The 19,139-nt window shown below is 44.0% G+C and overlaps 1 protein-coding gene across 1 annotated transcript in view; it reads left to right on the top strand.

Annotated features, from left to right (window-relative positions):
* The window catches only part of LOC126236341 (ATP-binding cassette sub-family C member 4-like), a 229,687-nt gene that overhangs the window by 45,559 nt on the left and 164,989 nt on the right, over positions 1 to 19,139 (top strand). The window contains exons 3-4 of the mRNA XM_049945567.1: positions 9,039 to 9,140; positions 16,183 to 16,317. Of these exons, the coding sequence (XP_049801524.1) occupies positions 9,039 to 9,140; positions 16,183 to 16,317 (237 nt within the window). The remainder of the gene's footprint in view (positions 1 to 9,038; positions 9,141 to 16,182; positions 16,318 to 19,139) is intronic.

Below are 19,139 nucleotides of genomic sequence, written 5' to 3'. Positions count from 1 at the left end.
CATCAGATGACCTAAACGAATTGCAAAATGATTTAGATAAGATATCTGTATGGTGCGAAAAGTGGCAGTTGACCCTGAATAAAGAAAAGTGCGAAGTTATTCACATGAGTACTAAAAGAAATCAGCTAAATTTCGATTACGCGATAAGTCACACAAATCTGAAGGCTGCAAATTCAACTAAATACTTAGGGATTACAATTACAAATAACCTAAATTATAAAGATCACATAGATAATGTTGTGGGTAGAGCAAACCAAAAACTGCGATTCGTTGACAGAACACTTAGAAGGTGCAACAGATCTACTAAAGAGACTGCTTACGCTAAACTTGTCCGCCCTATTCTGGAGTATTGCTGTGCGGTGTGGGATCCGTATCAGGTGGGACTGACGGATGATATTGAAAAAGTTCAAAGAAGGGCGGCTCGTTTTGTATTATCAGGAAATAGGGTGATAGTGCCATAGACACGATATGTGAATTGGAGTGACAAATATAAAAACAAAGGCGTTTTTCGTTGCGACGGGATCTTCTCATGAAATTTCAATCACCAGTTTCCTCCACCGATTGCGAAAACATTCTGTTGGCACCCACCTACATAGAGAGAAATGATCATCGCGATGAAATAAGGGAAATCAGGGCTCGCACAGAAAACTTTAAGTGCTCGTTTTTCCCGCACCGTTCGGGAGTGGAACGGTAGAGAGACAGCTTGAAGGTGGTTCATTGAACTCTCTGTCAGGCACCTAATTGCGAAAGGGTAATCACCTACATGTAGATATTAGGAGTACCTGAGAAAGCATGTGGACTGTGGTGTGGACACACTGTCTTAGCGCACAGTAGACCTGGTGCTGGCCAGTTCACATACATATCTACTGCAGGCAAAGGCAACCTCTACGTAGCGGTGAATTCAGGGGCCGTGTGACGTCATGCTGTGCACTCAAAGCATTAGTGGTGGTGGCTTACACATGGTCTGTGTGGTGTCACCGCCAGACACCACACTTGCTAGGTGGTAGTTTAAATCGGCCGCGGTCCATTAGTACATGTCGGACCCGCGTGTCGCCACTGTCAGGATCGCAGACCGAGCGCCACCACAAGGCAGGTCTCGAGAGACGTACTAGCACTCGCCCCAGTTGTACGACGACGTTGCTAGCGACTACACGTACGAAGCCTTTCTCTCAATTGCCGAGAGACAGAATAGCCTTCAGCTAAGTCCATGGTTACGACCTAGCAAGGCGCCATTTGTACCATTGCATGTATCTCAAGATAGTCTCACTTGTATCATCAAGAATGCTGTATACCAAAGGACGATATAAAAGTTAAGTGTTCTAGTAGCTACGTTCTTTTCTTTATCACATTCATCACGTATCCTGTTCCAGACTTCGCGCCAGTCGGCGTGTGTGTACGTGTGCCCTTTCGGCTACCCGTCACTGTGGACTGGCTGCCTTGTCAGTCCACCACAGTCTGCCAAACTGCAAGAATGTCTCTGGTACGGCACATGATCTGGACTAGCAGGACGTGCACAGTACTGCACAGTGTGTAGTCGTGGATATGATGGAAGGTGCCATCCGCGATTCGACCGACAGTCGGCGCAGTGTGATAGGTGTGTGTGTGTGGGGGGGGGGGGGAGGGGGAGAGGGGAAAGGTAGCCGTGTTCAGAAGAAGATGCAAGTGAATACCACTCCCCCCCTCCCCCCAAACTACATTCGACAGTGCGACAGTGATGCGTGTCTGACAGCCATACAGGTTGCATGCCACCTAGTAGAGTGCCAGCAAATGAAGTCGGAAGAAAAGATGAAAAGTAGCTGCCACGGATCAGCGCTCACAGTTTCCCATACCCAAGCCAGGTGCACTCCCAGCACTGGCTTGCATAACGCACTTTTCTATGCAAACCTAACAAATTTCATCGTGAGATGTTTGCCCTGCTAAATTGCGTACATCCCACAGGTGTTAATGGTTTGGTTCTCGGGCCTTCACCAAAGACTATAACTGAGTCAGGATCTGTCATAGTGAACAACCAGAACACAAGGCTATCAGGCCCAAAGGATGAAAAGATACCAGTATAGAAGGATCCCGCTAACTTAAGTCAAAATTCTGAGCTGCTCACATATGTTTTGTCCCATCTGAGTCATCACTTGCACTCTTGTCATCCAAATGAAGCATACATTCTTTTTGATCTCCAAACGTTCCCACTTGTGTCACCAACGTGTAGCGGGTAGGGGGGGGGGGGGGGGATGATGAAGTTTGGTTCGTGGGGAGCTCAATTGTGCGGCAATCAGCGCCCGTGCAAAGTCCCAGTTTGTACACAGTCCAACTTTTTTCCACGGTCCTATCGAGGTACTGTCACGAATGATGACGATGATGATATGATGAGTACAACGCAAACACCTAGTACCTGGGCAGAGAAAAATCCCCAACCAGCCGGGAACCGAACCCAGGACCTTGTGAGCCAGAGGCTCACACTAGCCACTAGACCACGAGCTGCGGACACGGGGCTCGTGGGGTGAGAATGACCGCTACGTGGTGGTGGGGGCCGTCTTCTTGTATGTCAGGACGGGCTCGACCTCCACCTGGGAAGTCTTGAGCTTTTTAGCGATTGGGGAGATGGGTGTGACGTTGTTGACTGCTGTAGAAAAGCAAACGGTGAGCACAAACGTTTATTTATTAATTCATTCATGTTGGACAATCATACAGGGGCGCCCTCGTCTCTGGCTTGGTTTAGCGTACGCTCGTAATATTCCAACTTGTAGCGGCAGGCGAGTTGAACACAGTGTGCAGTCAACACACACTACTGGGGTGGTGGCACGCTGAGTTGGTGTAGCGGCACGCTAGACGCCGAGTCGATAGCAACAGCCAAGGCAGAAAGCGGCCCCCTACACGGACACGAGGCAGGGCAGCGACACGTAGTCACTTGTAGTATGGTGCTGAGCTGCCCAGACACTACCTCCGGACCGAGGACTGGAGAGTAGTGGCAGATGGCTGGCGGACTCCGGCGGTAGAAATGACGAAGTGGCAGAGTGTTGGCTACCAGCGCCTGGGCAGTCAGGCAGTGACTGTGGTTTGGAACCTGGAAGCGGTAGTGGGGGTGACGACATATTCCTGGCTAAGACTCCAAGGTTGCAATGCCACAGATTGGGCACAGCTACGTTGCACAGCTGGCCGATGACAACGGCTGGTCTGGGAGGGGCTGAAATGCAGCTGCACAACAATGACCTCATGGAAGGGTCTGCGTTTCTGTGTCACTGTGGGAATGTCTGGAGCAGGGTCGACTACTGACGTCCGCGTGTTGAGACGCAGTATTGTGTCAAACTGCAGAAGCTTCTTGAAGATAGTCAAAGTCCCAGCTCGTTGGAACTTGAGAAACGGCACTACGAAAGTGGCCGCTTCTGCTAAGTTTCTGTGTCAGCTGGGGCATTGTCCGGTAATGGTCAATGCTTTAGTCCCAGAACTCTGTCCAAGGAGCTGAGTGCACCTGCCTTCTACTCTGTTACAACTCCTTCTTCCTAAGAATAATTCAGCTCCGAATTTCTACTGAAAACCATCTGCAACATAAGCACTGATTCGCTTTCAAGTATTTACACTTTGGTGTCCTCTACTTCATCCACAGTGACACTTGATCCTTTGCACTATTTGCACTATCTCACAACCACTGAGACGCTGTCTTCTCATTTCCATTATCTTCACTTCAGCTCTAACTAACCCACAGTGACACTTGGTCCTTTGCACTGTTTACACTATCTCACAACCACTATGGCACTATCTTTTCGTTCCCATTGCCTCCACTTCAACTCTCACTATCAGTTCTGTTAACAACTATGTCATTTCACTTCATGGAAAGGGAATACAAATCATTTCACAAACAACGGGAATCATTTCACAAACAATATTAAAAGCTTTGCTTGGCTAATCTATAAATAAAGCAAGTTATTCCTGAGCTGTACACATCTGTTTCTGTTAATCTTCAGGCTTCTCATAATTAATGACGTAAACGCATACAGTTGGAAGTACACGATACCAGAAGCAAAAAAGTCTCAGTAAACACAGGATCGAAAATGCATACCTTAAGAGCTACGAGCAATTTTTCATCTTCGATACTGTGAAGCAAATCTCTTCTACTGCAAGCTCTTTGCTTTCCATATTTTGGGAATCAGTAGTATGGACGAAAACAAGAAAAAATGTCCGGTAAACATTTGCTCTAAAATGTATACCTTAAAAGTTATAAGCAATTGTTCATTAGAAGAGTTTTCTTTCCATGTATAGAAGATGACCACGTATTCATAGCTCTTAAGGTATGCATTTTAGAGCACATGTTTATTGGACATTTTTTTCTTGTTTTGGTCCACATTACCATTTCCCAAAATATGGAAAGTAAAGAGCTTTCAGAAGAAGAGATTTGCTTCACAGTATCGTAGATGAAATATTGCTCGTAACTCTTAAGGTATGCATTTTCGACCCTCTGTTTACCGAGACTTTTTTGCTTCTAGTATTGTGTACTTTCAACTGTATGCGTTTACGCCATTAATTATGATACACCCTTTATATGCAGACTATCCTGTTAGATTAGTGCTATGACCTAATAAATAATGAAAACTCTCTGTAAAATGAAGGAGCGAGTGGTAGCATTACTATTGTCGCATTCTTTCACTCAATGAACACGAACTATTGCACCTTCCTGACACTTATTTCATCTTCAAAATACATCAAGAACGCACATAGTACGTCATCATAGTATTCTTTGGGGTACTTCATATTTAAACTGCCGGCCGAAGTGGCCGTGCGGTTAAAGGCGCTGCAGTCTGGAACCGCAAGACCGCTACGGTCGCAGGTTCGAATCCTGCCTCGGGCATGGATGTTTATGATGTCCTTAGGTTAGTTAGGTTTAACTAGTTCTAAGTTCTAGGGGACTAATGACCTCAGCAGTTGAGTCCCATAGTGCTCAGAGCCATTTGAACCATATTTAAACTCAAGCTGCCTCTCATACTAAGTAATTGAGTGGTCCCACTTAACTGAGCGCTCAGATACCATGGGCTTTCATCCTGGGTCACAGTGTCATTTTAGCTACCAACCTGTGCCCATAACACACATTTGAAAAAGATCATATTACTTCTCATGGAACCTGAGATGTTCTCCAGTAATTCTAAACCTGTAGTGATGTCGTTTTCTGGTTCTGCATTACTACATACCGCTACTTCAGCATATACCTAAGTTGTATTGGCATCCACAGTTTACCACATGTAAGGCAGGGCACTGCTTGTAATGGCTTGCGCAATACTTTGGTCGATGGCAAACCATAACAAATTACATCATGAGACTTAGTGCACGAGGCTATGTGTCCTGGTAAATTACTTTGTGTGCATAGCACAGGTGTTATGGTTCAGCTCTCGGGCCTATACCAAACACAACAACTGGTTCAGTACCTGATGTATTAAATAAATAGAACACAAGGAAGATACCAGGATACAAGGATTCCACTAGTGATCATCTGAAGTCTGAGATGCTACTCACATACGAATATGTTGCTGTCCCACTTCAGTCACCATTTGCAGTTTTCTGTCTTCAGAACGAAGCGCACCTCCGTTTCCGTCTCCAAACCGTCCTGCTTCTGCCACCATTTTGTAGCTGGCCGTGGGTGAGAATGACCGCTACATGGTGTTGGGAGCCGTCTTCTTGTGTCAGGATAGCCTCCTCTTGGGATCTCTCCGATGGCTAGGGAGATGGGTGTGACCTTGTGGGCTACAGTAGAGAAAGAAATGGTGAACATAAACAGTTCTTCATTAATTCACTGAAGCTGAATATCCATTCAGGTATTCCATCATCTCTGGCTCAGTTTGATGTTGGCTCATAATGTTGAACTGGTAGTGGCAGACAAGGTAAACGAAGTGTCTGATTAACATGTTCTGCTTGGGTGGTGGCACGCTGGACTGGTGTAGCCAGCACACTGGGAGCTGAGTCGACTATAGCCAAGGCAGGGTGCAGCCCCGCTACGATCCTGAGGTAGGGCAGTGACACTTTCAGCCTGAGTCTAACGCTGGACCAAAGGCTGGAGAGCAACAGAGGGTGGCTGGCGGACTCTGGTGGCGGGTATGACGGCAAGCGGTCCTGCAGAGGCAGCAGTAGACTGTCGGCTGCCAGGGCCTGGGCAGTCTGGCAGCAACTGTTGGTCAGAGCACAGCAGCAGCAGTAGTGGGGCGACATTGCTGCGGCTAAAACTCTAATACTGTGGCAGACACAAACTGGCTGCAACCATAATGCCCAGATCTTTGACAAAGACGGTGTCACGAAGGGTTTAAAAGCCACTGCACAGCACTGAATTTGCTTTCCCTTGACTTCGCATTTCTTTGTCACCACGGAAACGTCTGGAACAGGGTTACTGACCGACGGCTGTCTATTGCCAGGCGGCAGTGTGCCAAACTACAGAAGCTTTCTGAAGGCTGATCAACAAAAAAAAAAATGGTTCAAATGGCTCTGAGCACTATGGGACTTAACATCTGTGGTCATCAGTCCCTTAGAACTTAGAACTACTTAAACCTAACTAACCTAAGGACATCACACACATCCATGCCCGAGGCACGATTCGAACCTGCGACCGTAGCGGTCACGCGGTGCTCATCAACAACCCAGTTCATTGGCATACATAAGCAAAGGTACGAAAGTGTCGGTTTCTGCTGAGTTGCTGTATCGGGAGGCAGTGACCAATGTTTGGGTCCCAGCACTTTGTCCAAGGCACTGAACACGGCTGAGTTATCCTTCTTTACAGTTCATACACTTCAAAAGATGCTGTTTAAAGCATTTTAGGTAGCCTCAGTCATTAGCGGGTCGTTTATTAGTATCTGGTTGTTGAAACACCCTGTTGGTTGTTGCCCTATCTGAAAGAGAAGATTAATTGTACCACACCCGAAATGGAGAATATGAGAAAAAAAGTCAGTGTGCATGTTCATACAGCATGATTATAGACTTCTTCGAACACTGCAATACCCAATTTGGTATATTTTTTGTAGTTTGACAGACACTGTGTCAAAAAAATTATTTGGTGAGGTATACCAATGCATTATAAATGCTTGAATGGAAATGTCTGTTCATTATTTCTCCTCGTATCTTACATATGTATGATGTCCACTTATTTCGTTTCATTGTGGCGCCATGTAAATTATATCTGTTGTAAACTTGAAATGTAGGGATCTCCAACACACACATACACACACACACACACACACACACACACACACACATATATATATATATATATATATATATATATATATATATATATATATATATATATATGGTGTTACAAAAAGGTACGGCCAAACTTTCAGGAAACATTCCTCACGCACAAAGAAAGAAAATATGTTATGTGGACATGTGTCCGGAAACGCTTACTTTCCATGTTAGAGCTCATTTTATTACTTCTCTTCAAATCACATTAATCATGGAATGGAAACACACAGCAACAGAACGTACCAGCGTGAGTTCAAACATTTTGTTGCAGGAAATATTCAAAATGTCCTCCGTTAGCGAGGATACATGCATCCACCCTCCGTCGCATGGAATCCCTGATGCGCTGATGCAGCCCTGGAGAATGGCGCATTGTATCACAGCCGTCCACAATAAGAGCACGAAGAGTCTCTACATTTGGTACCGGGGTTGCGTAGACAAGAGCTTTCAAATGCCCCCATAAATGAAAGTCAAGAGGGTTGAGGTCAGGAGAGCGTGCAGGCCATGGAATTGGTCCGCCTCCACCAATCCATCGGCCACCGAATCTGTTGTTGAGAAGCGTACGAACACTTCGACTGCTGAAATGTGCAGGAGCTCCATCGTGCCTGAACCACATGTTGTGTCGTACTTGTAAAGGCACATGTTTTAGCAGTACAGGTAGAGTATCCCGTATGAAATCATGATAACGTGCTCCATTGAGCGTAGGTGGAAGAACATGGGGCCCAATCAAGACATCACCAACAATGCCTGCCCAAAAGTTCACAAAAAATCTGTGTTAATGACGTGATTGCACAATTGCGTGCGGATTCTCGTCAGCCCACACATTTTGATTGTGAAAATTTACAATTTGATCACTTTGGAATGAAGCCTCATCCGTAAAGAGAACATTTGCACTGAAATGAGGATTGACACATTGTTGGATGAACCATTCGCAGAAGTGTACCTGTGGAGGCCAATCAGCTGCTGATAGTGGCTGCACACGTTGTACATGGTACGGAAACAACTGGTTCTTCCGTAGCACTCTCCATACAGTGACGTGGTCAACGTTACCTTGTACAGCAGCAACTTCTCTGACGCTGACATTAGGGTTATCGTCAACAGCACGAAGAATTGCGTCGTCCATTGCAGGTGTCCTCGTCGTTCTAGGTCTTCCCCAGTCGCGAGTCATAGGCTGGAATGTTCCGTACTCCCTAAGACGCCGATCAATTGCTTCGAACGTCTTCCTGTCGGGACACCTTCGTTCTGGAAATCTGTCTCGATACAAACATACCGCGCTACGGCTATTGCCCCGTGCTAATCCATACATCAAATGGGCATCTGCCAACCCCGCATTTGTAAACATTGCACTGACTGCAAAACCACGTTCGTGATAAACACTAATCTGTTGATGCTACGTACTGATGTGCTTGATGCTAGTACTGTAGAGCAATGAGTCGCATGTCAACACAAGCACCGAAGTGAACATTACCTTCCTTCAATTGGGCCAACTGGCGGTGAATCGAGGAAGTACAGTACATACTGACGAAACTAAAATGAGCTCTAACATGGAAATTAAGCGTTTCCGGACACATGTCCACATAACATTTTTTCTTTATTTGTGTGTGAGGAATGTTTCCTGAAAGTTTGGCCGTACATTTTTGTAACACCATATATATATATATATATATATATATATATATATATATATATATATATATATATATATATAAAAATTACGATGAACCAATACAAAACAGTGATGTCACTGTGAATGAAATAATGATTACATAAAAAAGAATATGAAATAACTGGTCATGCAAGCGCAACAATTAATGTAAATGTGTTTGTTGCAGGTGGATACGAAAGCTGGTGTGGAAGGGGCACCTGACAGAAGACGATCTCTTTGACAGGCTCGAGGAAGACGCTAGTGACGTCTTGGCTGATAGACTGGAAAAGTAAGCTATGTCCTTATCTCTCAAGGATACATTTTGTCTCATTTGAATTGAAACAGACATAACTCAAATATGCAGTACAAAAAGATTACAGTGAACTGTGACCTCCCCTTGATATATTGATGGATTCTGCATGTGTCCTCACGCCTGACGTGAATTCGGCACTACAGATTCCTTTTGCCCAAGAGACCTAGGGGCACTGTGTATATAGCTTTGTTCTTGAAGATCTCGCAGAAATCGAAAATGCCTAGTTAGTACGATAAAATCTTCTCGGGTTGACAGCCGAGTCAATGCGTCGTTCTCCGGTAACGTTTCAGCAAGTTTCTTTCTTGCTATCTTCAGGTGAAGTGTCGGGTTCTCTGACGCTGACGCTATATGACGAGCCGGGTCCTTGGTTCGGGATGGTGCAGTTTAGACAGAATAGTCATTCCTGCAGTTCCTAAGGGGGAGAGAATGTATTACCTGGCTTCTTGATTCGTCTTTGCTGGTGTATACTTGTAGACGAATTAAACACATTCTCCTGTAGGAGTAGTAAAACGTAATCCCTCAGCAGGTCAGGCCAACGCGCGGTTGCCCTGTGTTGTGGTTGTTGGCCCAGTCCTCGTAGGAGCCGGTTGAGGGAGTGGCCCGCTTTCTCCTAGAACCTCCTGGCGGTGGCGTGGATCCTATCTCGGAGCGTCAGGATAACGGTGTCCTCGTGGAGCTGGTCCGTCGAATAGCGCCTCGGAAGACGCATGGCGGTCTTCAGGGAGCGTTTTTGTATCCGCTGCAGAGCCACACTGTGTACATCTACGACTTTCCCCCAGACCACGGCCGTAGTAAGTCAAAAGCTCTTCGGAGGCCCATCAACACTGCATCTGTCTGACTGGCTTGATCCTTTGCTTTCAGGACGCCACGTGACAAAAGTGAGAGTTCGTTCTCACATAATCGATTAAAACATGCTAATTCGCGTGGAGAAGGTAATTATGTTCGAGACACCTCATTGTATTTGAGCACGGAATATGTTCTAAGATTTTGCAGGAAGTGGGTTTCAAGGATATTGAACGGTACTTTTGTGGATGACTCCTGTTGCACTTCTTGTAGATGTGTGTGACCTATGCTTTCTTCAAACCATACCAGCTTGCTGAGCCTATTTAATTTCGAACATACTAACTGCATCTTTACAATCTCTGACAATGTCTCCAGCATTAGGAGACGGAAGGTTAGGCACAAAACATCTCTTCGACCACGGCCCAACGCCCATACAACAAAAATCGTCATGAATGTAAGTACTGCCAGCGAAAGCCTACACTGTAGGAGTTGATTGTTTTTGTTTTATACATCATGCCCCAGCAAGAAAGGTGACATAAGTCGGAAAACGGCATCTTTAGTTTATATCACTGAAAAATACTTGTGAAATGCGAAAAATATAATGGAATTTACTGCCAACAATTTTGGGTTTTATTATTGTTCTTGAAGGGATGCGATATGCTCTGAAGGCAGTTTTATGCGACTTCATGTTCCACCAAGTATGACCTGATCTGTTCGCGTAACCGATATTAAACAAGAGTGTATGACATTATTGTTTGCGTAACTGATATTAAACAAGTGCTTAAATTAAAATCCACGTGTGTCTCCCGAAGTTATTCGACCTACGAAACCTACAAATCTATATACTGTTTACTGAGGTAGCTGCAGGGAGTCGCAGAATAAACAGCAGGATGGCAGTGTATGGTCGCTCGCACACGGACAGCGAGGTACATCGGCGACAGATTGTCCCTCCATCTGAAGGGGGGAGGGGGGAGGGGAGGGGGGGGGGGGCGGCGTGCCGGTGAGTTCCCTAAGTAACACATCTACTCTCCAAGTAACGGAATATAAACGCTACGTCCAGATGGTAGCGTTGTAAGGCAACATATTATACATATATAGGCGGGATGAATCTTATTGTTCGATCATTAACACACTCACACCTCCAAAATGTCTGGGAGTAGGCGTGCAGAGAGACACAAAGCAGAAAAACCACATAAACTAGTTGTTGGAATGGTAGATGACATAAAGAGATCCATTGGAAGAATCTAAATGGATTATCACTCCAGCAAGAAATTAGTAATTTATAAAACCTTCATTCAGCGCTTCTTGAGAACTGATCGCCAGTTTGGGACCATTAGGATTAACAGAAATAATACAGAATATGGGAAGAACAGCGGCTGTTTGGTCAGGGGCCCATTTAACAGGCACGCGGGAGTCACGAAGGCGCACAGTCAGCTCCAGGACACGTGCTGCAGGAGAGGCGTTGTGTGGCATGGAGAGCTTTACTGTTCAAATTCCAAAAGCATACCTTTCAAGGAGAGTGAGCCAAATATACCACTTTTTCCAGTTCGCCCCAATAGCTAAATGGTCAGCGTGACGGACTGCCGTCCTGAGGGGTCTGGGTTCGATTCCCGGCTGGGTCGGGGTTTTCTCCGCTGAGGGACTGGGTGTTGTGTTGTCTTCATCATCATTTCATCCCCATCCGGTCCGCAGGTCATCCAGAGCGTCGTCGAATGTAATAAGACCTGCATCAAGACGGCCGGATCTGCCCCGTCAGGGGCCTCCCGGACAATGACGCCAAACGCTTATTTCCATTTTTACCACTTTCTCCCAAATGCATTTAACGAAATGACCACAGCGAGAACTTTGAGTTCATACGGAGGCTTACAGACAGCTGTAAAATTCGAGAATGCAACATAGAAGGGGAAAATTTGGTGGCACGCATACAACCTTCCCTCATAGCCTTTACATGGCTTTTGGAGTACGATAACAATGTATGAGAGCTATTCGGAAAGTAAGGGGTACGAAATGGAAACCACAGCGGAAATCTGATGAAGCTTTGCACAGATGTGTTGGACTGTCTTTAGTTTGCCCGTCGATCGCGTCACTTCGCTCTTTTCAGTTCTGAGCGCACAGTGACCACGCAAAGATGCGTAGAACAACAGTGCCTCCCGCCAAGTATGAGGGCCTGGTGTGAAATTTCGCCTGACGTCATGCAGTCCACATAACATAGCTGTCATATGTTTCCTTCTGCATGACAATTCTCCGCCGCACTCTGAAGGGGCGATAAAGATGCTCCTGCTGCGTTTTTGATGGGAAGTGTTTGATCACCCACAACACGGTCCGTTACTGACTCTTCTTGAATTTCATCTCTGCTCACATGAACCGCTAGCTGTGAAGATCCCTGCATTATCTGGAGTTTTTGCATGTCGCCGGCTAGGCTTTGCACAAAATCAGGTATTTTTTTCCAAGCATCTCGCGTCTTGGCAAGTTCGCTTTGGATACTGTTTAGTTTCGTTTCTAGTCTTTGGCCTCGCTCTCTATCTTCCTGCTCACGCTCATGAAGCATTTGCGTTCATTTTTTCTCCTGCTCACGTAACATCTGAGCCAGTTTTTCGTCCCTTTCTCTGTCTCTTTCTTTTTCCCTCTGTTCTGACATACTTTCTTTTCCCCTTTCTTTCTGTTTTCTTTGTTGCTCTTCCTCTTAGACACCTGAGCAAATTTCTGATCTTTCTGCCTATCTCTTTCTTCTAACCTGCGCAGAAATTCTGCAAATGGGTCTGCAATCGGTGAGCATACTGGTGCCCCGCGTAATCTAGCACTCGATTGGCCCTCCTGCCCAGGTAGTGGAGTTGTTATTCTATTCCCATTCTACTGTGGAGCGTCATTCACGGTCCACAGATCCTCGCCCCCAGCTCCGGAAATTATGTTATCCGAGGCGGTGGCTTGGGATTCGTTTACGTTTTGCAAATGATCCTCACTTTCCATGTTAACAGAATTTTGTTCGTCTGGTACGGATGCTTTAGGTTGTCCTGTCTTACCCATAACAGATTCACTTTAGGCTCTTGACAAATCCTTAACACTGATACACACACGAATAATTATCCCTCCAAAAATAAACACATAAATTCACAATTACACATAATTTAATTTGCACTCTACTTACTATTTTTTCACCGCAGGTATCTCATGTGCATATGGGTTTGATATTCCGCACAGATCTACACAGTATGCGTGCACAATAGGCCTTACCTCTGTTATTTCTCTTTCACGTAATCTTTTTCCTTTTCTACACTTTTTTCTTCTCCAGATCTCCTCAGGGTGTGGTTTTGTTGTTGTGCATGTGTAAAAGAATTCACATAGACATTAATATTCTATAACAATTAGGCACATACATAATTACATTCATTACAATAGTAAGTATCATATTAATAAATCTCGCATTTTCTTTGATCTGGCCCTAAAGTTGCGCCGCCAATCTCGCGTCCGTCGGCCGTCGTAATTAAATTTATTATTTACTACAGAAATTGACTGGTAGTGGTGATTGTTGCCGACTTAAGCGGTGGGCCTTAATCAAAATGATATTTCATTCCATTTTGATTTACAATATATTAATTTCCTCGGCTAGTCAGTTCACTTTAAAGCAGAGAATCTTTAGTTATTAATTACTATTGCGTCCCATACACGCGCGGGAGTATTTTTTCTGACCTCCGTTAACCGTTGTATTGTAGTCGGAGTCCTGGCTCTGGATCTTGGCTGTTGTACTGAAAATAAGAATCTTAAAGCTACGTATTTTCTGCAACGTCGGGCGGCTGTGCAGAAAAACGTATCTTATATTAATAGAGGGCGAGTTTTCTGTTTCCGCTAATCTTTATAAGTTAATATCGCTACGTAATGGCGTCGTTGGCTGTATCTGCCGCTGCGATTGTTGCACTGTAAATTACTCGAATGCAGGTTAATGCAAGGAAGGCGGACATGAAATCGGGATCAACTCTTACAAATTAAAAGTGAACAATAATATTAAATCAATATATTATCTGCTTAATTAGTACAAATATGCTTACATTTGCCAGCACTCGCAAGATGTCCGTCTACACGCAACCAAGACAAGAGAAGAAGTGAAGGCGACTAAAAAAAATTACAAAAATGCGTATCTTGTCGTCTTTTTAGATCATTTTGTTTTATTTCTTTGTCCTCGAAAATCACACAGAGAAATTATTATAATACGGATACATGAGAAATATGTATGTTCGCCTGAGCGCCTAGTGTCCACTTATTATTCAATTTTTAAATGTCTCTCCTTTATAAATAATGTTTTTAAGTCTTTTCTTAGTATTTCACTGGGGACAGTATAAAGACAACATTCTGGCACAGACAACAAGCTATAGACCAGAGTAGATAATTGGCAGGAAGCGCAGGCGGCCTCGTTCTATGACGAAGATGTTGGTAAGTTGGTACAACTCTATAACAGATATCTAAATCGGGGCTTCAACTATGTAGAGAAGTACCTATAACGTGTAGTAACTGTTGCAAATAAAACATTTTTGATTTTCACGGTGGTTTCTACAGGGTGTTTCAAAAATGACCGGTATATTTGAAACGGCAATAAAAACTAAACGAGCAGCGATAGAAATACACCGTTTGTTGCAATATGCTTGGGACAACAGTACATTTTCAGGCGGACAAACTTTCGAAATTACAGTAGTTACAATTTTCAACAACAGATGGCGCTGCAAGTGATGTGAAAGATATAGAAGACAACGCAGTCTGTGGGTGCGCCATTCTGTACGTCGTCTTTCTGCTGTAAGCGTGTGCTGTTCATAACGTGCAAGTGTGCTGTGGACAACATGGTTTATTCCTTAGAACAGAGGATTTTTCTGGTGTTGGAATTCCACCGCCTAGAACACAGTGTTGTTGCAACAAGACGAAGTTTTCAACGGAGGTTTAATGTAACCAAAGGACCGAAAAGCAATACAATAAAGGATCTGTTTGAAAAATTTCAACGGACTGGGAACGTGACGGATGAACATGCTGGAAAGGTAGGGCGACCGCGTACGGCAACCACAGAGAGCAACGCGCAGCTAGTGCAGCAGGTGATCCAACAGCGGCCTCGGGTTTCCGTTCGCCGTGTTGCAGCTGCTGTCCAAATGACGCCAACGTCCACGTATCGTCTCATGCGCCAGAGTTTACACCTCTATCCATACAAAATTCAAACGCGGCAACCCCTCAGCGCCGCTACCATTGCTGCACGAGAGACATTCGCTAACGATATAGTGCACAGGATTGATGACGGCGATATGCATGTGGGCAGCATTTGGTTTACTGATGAAGCTTATTTTTACCTGGACGGCTTCGTCAATAAACAGAACTGGCGCATATGGGGAACCGAAAAGCCCCATGTTGCAGTCCCATCGTCCCTGCATCCTCAAAAAGTACTGGTCTGGGCCGCCATTTCTTCCAAAGGAATCATTGGCCCATTTTTCAGATCCGAAACGATTACTGCATCACGCTATCTGGACATTCTTCGTGAATTTGTGGCGGTACAAACTGCCTTAGACGACACTGCGAACACCTCGTGGTTTATGCAAGATGGTGCCCGGCCACATCGCACGGCCGACGTCTTTAATTTCCTGAATGAATATTTCGATGATCGTGTGATTGCTTTGGGCTATCCGAAACATACAGGAGGCGGCGTGGATTGGCCTCCCTATTCGCCAGACATGAACCCCTGTGACTTCTTTCTGTGGGGACACTTGAAAGACCAGGTGTACCGCCAGAATCCAGAAACAATTGAACAGCTGAAGCAGTACATCTCATCTGCATGTGAAGCCATTCCGCCAGACACGTTGTCAAAGGTTTCGGGTAATTTCATTCAGAGACTACGCCATATTATTGCTACGCATGGTGGATATGTGGAAAATATCGTACTATAGAGTTTCCCAGACCGCAGCGCCATCTGTTGTTGACAATTGTAACTACTGTAATTTCGAAAGTTTGTCCGCCTGAAAATGTACTGTTGTCCCAAGCATATTGCAACAAACGGTGTATTTCTATCGCTGCTCGTTTAGTTTTTATTACCGTTTCAAATATACCGGTCATTTTTGAAACACCCTGTATTTTGCGGTCGATCGGACCTTACTTTCCGAATAGGTCTCGTAGAAGCATATCTGGAGCAATCTGTCTGCAGTGTGACACCGTAAAACTGTGCTAGCATCATTTGTATTTATCCAATTTATTTCAATATATATTGTTTCAGGTCTTGGGACGAGGAACGCATGCAAGCAAAAGAGAAGGGCATCAAACCGAGTTTCACTCGGGCTGTACTCAGGTTGTTCTGGCTGCGCTACTTCCTCTATGGTCTTCTGGAACTTTTCGACGTGGTTATCCTTAGGTTTGTATATATTGTTCATATAGTGAAATCTTTTGCATGTATTGAACTTTGACAGCTTGCAAAAAGTTAACACAATACTCGAAAAATTAGTTTGAAAAAGACTGGGTGACCCAAAAGTCCGTTAACGTATGAAAATGCACTAATTCACGGAATAATGTAGGTAGAGAGGTAAAACTTGACACACATACATGAAATGACATGGGGTTTTACTGAAACCAAAAACGGACGCACAAACTAGCCAACAGATGGCGATGGACAGCAACACGCCAGTGGCCCTGCAAGAGACTCTTGTATAACATGAGCTATGGTGAGAGAGGTACTCAGATACGCCAGCAATCGCGGCATGTTTATTTTACCAGAAAAGACATTGTTACTGAAGCTTCATTTTCAGACAGGAGAATCTACACTGCAGCTTTACAGGAGTATATTCGAACGGTTAAAGATGCTGTGACAAATGTCGCTGTGAAGAAGATTTTCATGTAGTTCGAAGACACGGATCGTTTCTGCGACTGGCACCATAGTGGACGAGCAGACACAAGTGCTACTGCTGCTCGTTCAGGAAGAAATGCGGATATGAACAGGACCATTTCCGCATAATGAAGTTAGCTAGAGATGGGCACTCTGCTCCTGAATTGATGCAATGAGCCAGATCTTTCTAAAGAGTGGATAATGGATGACTCTGAAAAAAATGAATGGTAGCTCACCTGATTTCAAAATGCGTTTCTGGTGGCTGTAATGAGCGGGAAGAAAATTCTGTGCTAGGCTGCTGCAATGGCACCCATCTCACAGCCTTAAGAAAACATTTCCAAGCTACAAAAAATGTATTATAGAACATGTACACATGTGTATTTGCAAACCTTTTTAGTACTTGATGATTTTGCATCCATAAAAACAGGAAATAGAGAAAGCTTCGCTTTTTTAAAATTTATTGGCTGTTGGGTAGTATCAATTCAGCCATTTCAATAGTAATGCTAATAACAACGATATGAAAATAAGCACAACACGCAGTCTGTGAGTGCAAAAAAAATTGGCTTTGGTGGGAATCGGAACTGGGAACCTTCATATCGTAACCCACTGCACTGGCCACACAGCTACCGAAGCAAACAAAAATCTACGTCTTCAGAACGATAAATTCATGCAGAAAACACTTTCAGCATGTTTCCGTTCTTGATTTCGAAAGAATATCTCAAATTTCAAAAGCTCAATAAAGGTTTACATGGTTTTGAGCGCGCTGTTAGTTCTTATCCTTTGACTTAGTATCGCACTCGTAATGTGTTGCTAGCGATGATAAAAGCTATAGCCTTCGGCAACCGTGTGGTTGAGACATGCCGCAAAGTCATCCCTCCCAATAGCTCAGTGCTCCCCACCACTCTCGCCAGTCGGACTGTCTCACTAGCTCACAGTTCCCCACATCAGGGATCAGATTGCAAGGTAGCTCACTATCTTACTGTCCCCCCCCCCCCCCCCCCCCCCATTCTTAAGGAACAGATTGCAAAGTAGCTCACTGCAGGCAACTATCTCTCGTGGACGAAATCAGACGGAGCAGACCACATGGCGACTTGAGACGTCACTCTGTTCTGTGCGCTCTTGGCACAGTAAAACAGCTTGCAACTCACTTTCATCTGAGCACGTCTCCATTCGAGTTAAGTTCTTAATTATTTGTGTGCTTATTTGATCTGTTCTAATCGTCATATTCTTGTGTTGTTGCTGTTCTGTTTTCTTGTTGTGTGAGTGTTCTTGTTAGATGTACTATTATGTCTTCTTCCATGCCTGTCGCATTTATATTGCTTTTGTTCGTGTGTCGGTAGCCTTCATGCACCTTTAAATTACTTTGGTGGATAGGATACTAAATGTAATGGTTATTTTTACATACATGATAGCCCATGTATACAGATTGTCTCAGGAGGCAAGATCAACATTCAGAAATATGAAAGGAACAATCATTTGAAGCAGAAAACTAAATATGGACATATGCCCTATTCCAAATGGTTTCAGAGACGAAATATATTTAAAGTTACTTTTGAGTGTTTCTCTTGAATAACACGAAATACGTGGCCTCTAGCGTAAACTTGACGCAGTAAAATATTAAACTACATTAAATTTCCTTTAAAAGGGTTCTACTAATTTTTTTCTCATGGACTTTTAGGCTGCGTAAAGAGAGCGACAGAATATGGAAATTCTTGCGCAAGGCGTATGTATTGAGGTGTAGGTAAGCCAGTTTGAGGTAGTGTCCTATATCAAATTATTCGTCTCGAATTTGCCTACACTACTATGGTACATTGTAAACAATGACAATGTATTGAATAGTAAAAAAGTAAGTAACAATGTACTTTAAATATGTTCTATCTCAGAAACCTTTCAGAAGGGTGCATACGTCCGCATGAAGGTTTTTGCTTCAAATGATTGTTCCTATCATATCCCTGAATATTGACCATTCATCCCGGGACAACCTGTACGTTATATTTAATTTTTTATTTATTCATAACCTGAACATATTAATGCCCTCAGGAGTCCTCTTACATCAGACTAGAGTTTTATATCTAATTACAAAACTTATTAAAATCACAGTTACTTAAAAAATCATAAAAATTATAATATATTACTTCTTCTCCCTTCATTTGCCTGTTACGCCCTCTTGGCTGAAATTGTTGATTTTTCTCGAGCTTCCTAAATATCTCCTGCCAGATAAAAATACAGGTTTAGTGATCTGAATCAAAAAGCAATTTACCTTCCTTTTACATATTTTTGTGAGTGAATGTTGAGTGGTGAGTCATGAAAAAGAACTAGTTCATTCCAGTGAGTGACCAGTTCTGATCCAATCT

The sequence above is a fragment of the Schistocerca nitens genome, chromosome 2 (assembly GCF_023898315.1).
Source record: "Schistocerca nitens isolate TAMUIC-IGC-003100 chromosome 2, iqSchNite1.1, whole genome shotgun sequence".
Lineage (NCBI taxonomy): Eukaryota > Metazoa > Arthropoda > Insecta > Orthoptera > Acrididae > Schistocerca > Schistocerca nitens.
Note: the sequence above shows the minus strand (reverse complement) of the source record. Positions and strands in the feature narration are given on the sequence as shown.